Here is a 9,152-nt window from a genome sequence, read left to right as displayed (position 1 = left end):
TGCTATTTTCAGCCCATATTTAGAGGACAGACTGCTATTTTCAGCCCATATTTAGAGGACAGACTCCTATTGTCAGTCCATATTTAGATGGCCGACTGCTACTTTCAGCCCAATGTTAGAGGGTAGACTGTTATTTTCAGTCGAGATATAGTCCCTCAGGGCAGACTGCTGTTTTCAGCCTGTTATGCAGATCATCTCCAGCATCAGTCACAGTTATGGCCCTGTCACTCACCTGGCACTGCTTACACATGCACCAGTTGTTTTCAGAGCCATATTTCTAGTTAGCTTTGGGATTTCTCAACCCCTATCCCTTAGCAATTTATTTTGCACACAGCACCTCACTATCCTCTTGTATGCTGCTGATTATGTCAATATTAAACTAGATAACACACAAGAGAATGTCATGGTGTAATAAGCTGAATAAATCACTAAAGGAAAAGGTGCTACAACACATCCTATGCCACTCCAAACACGACCCTCCATCCTGATGTGGGTCACACATAGATGCAGTATGTGTCGAGTGTGAGAGGGTGCTCACAGCTCCATTTCCTCATCTCTGGTACTCAGCAAGGGGTTTCACTAGGCCTTCTGTGTAGACTCGCTGGATTGCTTCACACACAAATCTGAACTGACTCTGTTGATGAAAGAAATGAAGAAAAAAATTACTTTACAGTGTTTGGACTTTGATGTGGTTTAAAATAAAGAAATAGAGAATCTGAAATAGTTTACAGGAAACATACAATCATGAAATAACTTAGATTCTAAAAATGGTTTAATGAAAAAATAATTGTGAAGTTTCTTAGAATCTGAAATGATTTACAACAACGAAATAGTCAATCACGAAATTAATCAGAATTTTAGATGATTTACTGAAAAGACATAGACTCATGAAGTAACTAAAAATATGAAACGGACAAAGATAATGAAATAAAGATCCTTGATATTACTTAGAATCTGAAATAGTTTAAAACAAAGAAATAAAGAACTATGATTTTAGTCACAATTTGATATGGTTCTCAGCAAAGAAATAAAGGTAGTCATGAACTTCCTATAGCTAACTTCTGAAATTATTTGCAGCATACATATTAACCAGTGTATTGGTTCACACAAACTTTGACATGATTTAAAGTCCACATCCATCTATCATTACACCCTAGCATTGCTCCCTCAGAGTTTAAGAGCCCAGGGCTATGCTACTTAATCCTGACATTGATGGAAAGAAAAAACAGTCACTGCTACTACTACTGCTACCAGTATTACTATTCCTACAACTACTACAGGTACCACTACTGTACTACTATAACCAATAATAATACAGTAATAATATTAAGGTCAGAAATTCAACTCACAGCTGTCTGAATCATCATGGCGCGCTGGTCCCTCATAGATCGGACCACATCCAGGGGGTAGACTGGCTCATTGGCCTCGATAAGGCACTGCGCCGTCTCCATCAGAATTAGAACCCCAGTACGCCCAATGCCCGCAGAGCAGTGCACAATGGTTGGCTCTACCATTCCTGCAACAAAAAAATACCAAGTTAGGTTTCAGGGTGGTACTCCCAAGAGGAATGGGAATGCTGGTGATAGGGAGAGCTGGTGCTCCCGTTTCACTGGCTACTACACCATTCCCCTTTGCTGACCTTGTCAGTATGACATTAACATGGAGAGTAGGCCAGCATACTTGCCCAAACACTTTCCTCTATCTCAAGCACTACTTTACATGTGCTTTACATATCACACAACGTATCCCATTACATCACAGGTTAACGCCAGCAAAAGCATGCAGTCAGAAAACTTTGCCTCCGCTACCTAGACGCAGACCTATTGTGACGAGGTGTGATGAAGTCTCCACCAGCATAGGTTGGTGCAGGGATGAGATGGGGTTCAAAACCTGTGCTAGAGGGTATAGGGCATTGTGGTTCCCAGGCTGCCACTTCCGCCCAATAGTGACAGGCCCAAACCTGGCAGTAGTGCCCAAGGAGGCTGCCCTATCAATGGGTGTATAATGGCACGGCAGTTACAGTGCCAAGGCGTGTTTGGAGGGTGTCCCTGTAGCTGTCTTGGCAGGGTACCCCGAGGCCACTGCCACAGCCACTGGTCATGGCTGGTGGGCTATAAGTCCCACATCACATGCCTCGGCCTGGGACTGTGCAGGTGGGTGGGGCCTGTGGTAGGTCTTTCCCCATTATTTATTTTCACCAAGTTATGACAAGAAAGAAACCAGAAATTCTAAGCAAGCTGACGAAACTCGATCGCCCAAGGGTACCAGAGTGGCATCATGGAATGTGGGATGTTTGAGGGGAAAAACAGGGGAAGTAGTTGAAGCATTTGGTAGGTGGTGGGAGGATGTGGGATGTGTGCAGAAAGTCAGGTATAGGGAAGGATCAGCCAGAATGACTGCCAGGTGGCATGGGCATTACAAGTTGTTTTGGCAGGGTAGGGCAGATGTATATAGTGGTGTGGGTGTGTTAGTTAAGGAGAAATGGGTGGAATATGTCATGAATGTAATGAGAGTCAGTGAAGGAATAATAGTAAAAAATTTGTTCCGTGGGATTATGTTTGCATTTACATCGGTGTATGCTCCACAGGCAGGCCTGGATGAGGTAGAGAAGGATAGATCCTGGGATGACCTAATACATGTAGTATGTGGTATGGAGGATGATGATATTGTATTTTTGGGGGGTACTTAAATGGTCATGTAGGTGAAGCAGCTCAAGGATATGAAGGAGTACATGGGGGATGTACCATCGATAAAAAAAAGTACTGGCACCCTTTCAATGTGAGACATTAAGATACACGGACTATAATTTATGGGAAATGACAGGGTTATGTCGCTTTGTATCCTTCGCCTGAGTTGTTATCATAAATTTTACAGCTATATAGCTGGATTAATCGAAGAGACATTGTTCTACATGGTAACTCAACCATTTTTGTGATTTAAACAGGCATGCCAACACTACTGAATTAACCAGAGACAAAGTATTTCACATTTTATCCGACCCCAGGATGCCAATACTTTTTCATCAATGGTACATATGGTACAAGAAATGAGAAAGGGGAAAGGATACTTGAGTTTGGGGAGGCAATGAACATGACTGCATGCAACACACATTTTAGGAAAAGAGAGAGCAGGTTGATTACATACGGGTCTGGGGGAAATAGCAGCCAGACACACTATTTCCTGGTCAGGAGGGCTTGACAGGAGCTTGGTAAGGGATGTTAAAGTTATATGGAGCGAGGAGTGTGTGCAGCAACACAAGTTATTGATATGTGACATGGTGCTTAAGGAGCAGGTGACGAAAAAGAGGACCTATGCACCTAGGAGGAAAATATGCAAGTTGAAAAAATCAGTAAGGGATGCCTTCTACAGCAAGATGAGTAGAGTGGTGGCTGAACAGGGAGACATTGACAGAAGTGTTAATGAACAGTACAGAGCCCTCAAGAACAACCTCTTGAGAATTACTGATTCAGTGTGTGGTTGGACAAGGGGCCCACCAAGACATAAAGTAGCTTGATGTTGGGATGAGGGTATAGAGGCTGCAGCTAAGAAGAAAAGAATGCTTTTTCGGAAATGGAAAAAGGATGGTAACAAAGAGGAATACTTGGCTGCCATGTGTAGGGCAAGGGGAGCGGTTTACAAAGCAAAGTCTGAGTCACAGAGACTTTTACTTGATAATCTAAATAGTGCAGAAAGGAAGAGGAGGAGAAAAAGGCATAGTATAAAAGAGAAGCGGAGGAACGATTGGGCAAATATGAATTGGAGCAGATGGGGGACGTGGAAGGTGTGTGCAGGATATTTACTGAAGAAATATGTGCAGCATGTGATGTGGTGTGTGGAATGAAGAGAAGACGGAGGGGTGTGCAAGGAACAGCGTGGTGGAGTGAAGAGGTGAGACAGGCTGTGGCACAAAAGAAGAAAGCATACAATGAATGGATGAGAAATAGGGGCGTGGAAGAAGTTGAGAGGCGGAAGAGAGAGTTATATGTAGAAAGAAAGAGAGAGGTGAAAAGATTAGTAAGAGAGAGTAAGAAGAGTGCGGATAAGGAATTTGGAAGGAACTTGAGTGTAAAGTGAAGGGACTGTAAGAAAATGTTCTGGAAAGAGGTGAAAAGAGTAAGACAGGGTGGAAGTGAAGTTAGCAGGGGAGTGAAAGATAAAAATGGTAGATTACTAGTGGAGAAGGGAGAAAAAGTGAGCAGATGGAAAGAACACTTTGAGGAACTGTTGAACATAAAGGATGGAAGTAATTCGAGTATAAGTGGCTGGGGAATGGCTGGGGGAAGGAGGGAGGTGAGAAGACAGGAAGAAATCAGAAGGATAGACGTTGCGGAAGCAGTGAAGAAAGTTAAATTGGGGAAAGCCCCAGGAATTGATGGAGTGTGCAGTGAAATGCTGAAGCATGGGGGAGAGCTAGTAGTAGAATGGATATGGAAAATGTGCAGATTGGCCTGGGAGGAAGGTTGAGTCCTGGAGGATTGGAAGTCAGGTATAATTATTCCCTTGTACAAAGGAAAAGGGGAAAAAGAAGTGTGTGGTAATCATAGGGGCATTTGTCTTCTTAATATAATACGAAAAGTGTATGGTAGGATACTTATTGACAGAGTCAGAGAAAGAACAGAGAAATTACTGTAGTTGGAGAAGAACAGGGAGGCTTTAGGAAGGGAAGAGGTTGTGTAGATCAGATATTCATTCTTAGATCTTTAGTGGAAAAGTTTCTAGAGAAGGAAAAGAAGTTGTATGCGGCTTTCATGGATTTGATGGATTTCATGGAGTAGATGGGAAGTTGCTGAATGCTGTGAAGAGTATGTATGATGGTGCTAAGGCTGCAGTGCGTGTGGATGGTGAACTGAGTGAATTTTTCTCTTTGAAGGTTGGGTTGAAGCAGGGATGTGTAATGTCTCCATGGTTGTTCAATCTGTACATGGATGGGGTAATAAAAGAGGTACAAGGTAGGATAGTGGATGTTGGAGTGGCCCTGGTGAGAGAGGGTAGTGTTTGGAAACTCCCTGTACTGTTGTTTCCAGATGATACTGTGTTGTTGAGTGAAGACGAAGGAGAGCTACAAGGCTTGGTAGATGAGTTTGGGAGAGTGTGTAAGAAACGGAATCTAAAGATGAATGTAGGGAAGAGTAAAGTGATGGTCTTTGAGAGAGGTGAAGTCAGTGAATGTACAGCGAGGTTGGTTGGTGAAGAATTGGAAAATGTGAGTATGTTTAAGTACTTGGGTAGTGTGATGAGTAAGGATGGAGGTTTGGAGGGTGAAGTGCTTGAAAGGGTACAGCAGGGAAGAAAGGTTGCTAGTTCCTTGAAAGCAGTGATAAGAAGCAGGGAAGTGAGCATGGAAGTGAAAAAGTTACTACATGACTATTGTGATACCAACTCTAACGTATGGAAGTGAAGCTTGGACGTTGCTGGAAGGACACAAGTCAACAGTGGGAGCAGTGGAAATGAGTTATTTAAGAGGACCCTGTGGAGTCACATGGAGAGACAGGCTGACAAATGAGGATATAAAGGAGCGTTGTGGTGTGGATGTGGATGTGATAGGAAGCGTTAGGAGGAATACACTGAGGTGGTTTGGCCATGTGGAGAGGATGGAGGGTGAAAGACTGATGAAGAGAGTGTATGTGAGTGGGGTGGAGGGGGGGAAGAGGGAGGGGGAGGCCGAGGATGAGATGGAGGGATGGGGTGAAGAGGTATACGAGAGAGGGGGGTGTGAGTTGGGAGCGGGGCAGTGAAATGGCGGGGGACAGGGCGACGTGGAGGCGATTTGTTTCTGGCCACTCCGAACGGGACTGAGGCGTCTGGAAATAGATAGATAGATAGATGGATAAGAATGGAAGAATTTGATGTTTAAGGTGGCAAATCAGATGAAGAGGGAGAATAGGGATATCATAGGTGAGGAGTGTGTGAAAAATGATGAGGGAAAGGTAGTGGTGAACAGGGGGATACTAACGGTGCCTGGAGAAAGCAATACAATCGGTTGTTGAATGAGGAGTTTGACTGGAAAAGGGAAGGTTTGGAGTCAGCAGATCCAGTGTCTGGCCCTTCACCTTTGATTGATGCTGCTACTGTGAGCCAGGAAATTGGCAGGAAGCAGGTGGGGAAGGCAACAGGTGTGTCTGGTTTGATTGCTGAAATGTTGAAAGTATCAGGAGATATATGACTGTGGTTAGTTACTGATTTGACAAATACGATTATATATGTGTGTGCTGTCCCAGATGATTGGCTGAAGAGTGTAATGAGTGTGTTGTCCCAGATGATTGGCTGAAGTGTGTAAATAGTGTGTTGTCCCAGATGATTGGCTGAAGCGTGTAAAGAGTGTGCTGTCCCAGAGGATTGGCGGAAGAGTGTAAATGTGTACAAGAGAAAGGGTGATGCCCTGGAAAGAGGAAATTATAGACATAAAGCTTTTGGACCTGATAATGAAGGTAATGGAGAGAGTTCTAGAAGGTATGATTAGAGAAAGAGTGAATATTGATGAGATGCAGTTTGGGTTTATGCCAGACAAAGCGACCACTGATCACTGTTCAAATGCTTCAGGAAAAATATATAGGAAAAAAAAGGGAACTGTACTTTGTTTTTGTTGATTTGGAAAAGGCCTCTGACAGAGTCCCCAGAGTGGTGGTGGAGTGGGCAATGAGAAAGCTTGGGATTGAGGAGTGGCTGGTTAGGGTGGTTATGGCCATGTATGTGGGTGCCCACACCCAGGTGAGGGTGAATGGAGATATGAGTGAGGAGTTTTCCGTGAATGTTGGTGTGAACTAGGGGGTCAGTCTTGTGCCCCTTGTTGTTTGTTATGGTGCTTGAAGTTCTCTCACGTGATTTCTGAAATGGACTCCCAAAGGAGAATATGTATGCTGATGATTTGATGCTGCCTGCAGGGTATGAAAGGGAGGTGGAGGAATGCTTTAAGAAGTGGGGAGATGATATGGGGCACAAGGGCTTAAGAGTAAAAGCAGATAATACAAAAGTGATGGTATCTAGGGGTGGGGGCTACACTGTCAAAGAAGAGGGGGAGTGGCCATGTGCAATCTGCCACAAGAGTGTGGGAAGTAATTCCATCTTGTGCAGTGTTTGTGATAAGTGGGTGCATAGGAGATGTAGTGGCATTAGAAGTAGACTGCAAGATAATGTTGATTTCATGTGTGCAGTGTGTTGGGGAGAGCATAGGGAGATTGCTGGGCATGAAAGGATTAAACTTGCTGGTGAGTCTCTTGAGTGTGTGGAAGAGTTTTGTTATTTGGGAGACATGTTATGTGCTGGAGGTAGGGCTGGAGATAGCTCTGTGGCTGGAATGAGGAGTGGTTGCAAGAAGTTCTGAGAGCTGTTGCCTTTCCCGACAATGAGAGGGCTCTCCCTCCATGCTAAGGGATTGCATGCGTTAGGAGCATGGTGCTGTATGGTGGTGAGACCTGGAAAGTAAGGGAAGAGGATATTACCAGGCCCAAATGTAAAGAAATGGCAATGATTGGGTGGATGTGCAGTGCATCTCTAAGCAAGAGGCCTTGGGGTTCGAAGGTAAAGATGGAAGAATCGAGAGGTAGGATGGGACTGGTGTGTATTGGTGTGATGAGGAAAGGCAGACTGAGATGGTTTGGGCAAAAAGAGAGGATGGGAGATGATAACTGGGGGCAGAAAGTATGAAGTGTCAATGTTGGGGAGTGGGTAGCGAGAAGTAGACCGAAAAAGACCTGGGACGAGATCACTGAGTGTGACTTCAGGGAGGAGGGACTATATAGATAAGGAAACTGCCAGAGATCAAGCAGCGTGGAGAACCACCATTAGCTGACGAAGGCCGACGCATGCAAGCATGCTGGAGCCTTCAAAAATGAAATGATATGAAATGTTCCAATGTTTCATGAATATCTGATTAGTAATTATAACTGGAGAGAATGGATGTAAGTAGGTTCATTCATAAACCTTTCCACCTCATACTCAATCTCCCTCCCCTTCTTCTATCTAACATATACTCTCCCTGTCAATTTCTCATTCTCCATGGTTGAGACATTTTACTGTCAGTGTTACAGTCCTTTTAACTTAGCTTGGCCCAGAATTCTGCCCTTTTACAGAATATTTCACTTGATTCAATGGAGAGAGAGAGAAAAAAAAAGGCTAACACAATGGCTCTACATTCTTTCCATAGCACTTTTTCAAGAGTGGGATCACATTCTTATAAATTATTACTTAGTTGTTCCAGCTCAGCATTTAAGATATGAGTGACTGCAAATGTAGGCAAAGTTAAAGTGATAAAAGTATAGTCACAAGAGTAACTCACCAGCGCGAGCCTTTCTGACTTGTGTTACGAAGTTGAGGAACTCCGTGGAGTCATCTGGGACGCCATGGTCTGGCCAGGCTAGGTACTGCATGTGGGAAATGTGCCGCTCCTCCTGAGTCTGGAATAAACCACCACCAACAATTTAGTTTGTCACCTTAATGTACCAGAAACTCATTCTTTTGCAGGTCACTGAGCCTCAGAGATAAGGGACTAAATAAGGAGGCTGCCAGAGACTGAGCTGCATGAATGGAAAGTCACCATTAGCTGACCAAGGCTGACGCTTGAATGCATGTTGGAGGCTTTAGAGACAATACAAACAAGCTGAATGACCAAATAACACAATACAGTAAACCCTTGATATAATGAACTAACTGGTACCAGACCCTTGACATTACAGCTGAACACCATGCTGTTCGGTAATGTCCAAGACGTCATGGCTTTTACTGAACAAAAATTGTTAAACCATAGAGCGTCATTCGGCCATACACTCCTACACAATAACATACAACTATCTGCAGGTCTCAGTGGATCTTTCTCTCAGTAAATGCTCTATTTACTAATGTGTTTTTTCTTGCCTTTCATGAAGTAATTGCACTGCAAATAAACACTTTTTTTTAATGCAAGGAAGAAGGAACCAAAGACCAGAAGCCCGCAAACCATTCCTTCCAAGAAAGAAAAAAAAAATACAAAGGAGAGCCAAATTCAAGAGCTGTTCATTTCAAGATGACTGTATGCACTGCATTTGAAAGACTGGAGATCACAGGAAGTAGGAAATACAGACAGACAGAGACAGTTCCAGAGTTGACCATCTGCTTAAATATAGGACTAGGAGTAATGGTTAACTCTTGCATTTGAGAGTTGGACAGAAAAGGGATGA

The 9,152-nt window shown here is 43.7% G+C and overlaps 1 protein-coding gene across 1 annotated transcript in view; it reads right to left on the bottom strand.

The window, feature by feature from the left end:
- Window positions 1-282: 282 nt before the first annotated feature.
- The window catches only part of Ptpmeg (protein tyrosine phosphatase Meg), a 422,625-nt gene continuing 413,755 nt past the window's right edge, over window positions 283-9,152 (bottom strand). The window contains exons 22-24 of the mRNA XM_080283952.1: window positions 8,276-8,393; window positions 1,350-1,516; window positions 283-634 (exon numbers count right to left, since the gene is read on the bottom strand). Coding sequence (XP_080140078.1) covers window positions 551-634; window positions 1,350-1,516; window positions 8,276-8,393 — 369 coding nt within the window. The 3' untranslated portion in view covers window positions 283-550. The remainder of the gene's footprint in view (window positions 635-1,349; window positions 1,517-8,275; window positions 8,394-9,152) is intronic.

Source organism: Coenobita brevimanus, chromosome 99 (assembly GCF_032717465.1).
Source record: "Coenobita brevimanus isolate Jiangsu-jjx chromosome 99, ASM3271746v2, whole genome shotgun sequence".
In the NCBI taxonomy this organism is placed as follows: Eukaryota; Metazoa; Arthropoda; class Malacostraca; order Decapoda; family Coenobitidae; genus Coenobita; species Coenobita brevimanus.
Note: the sequence above shows the minus strand (reverse complement) of the source record. Positions and strands in the feature narration are given on the sequence as shown.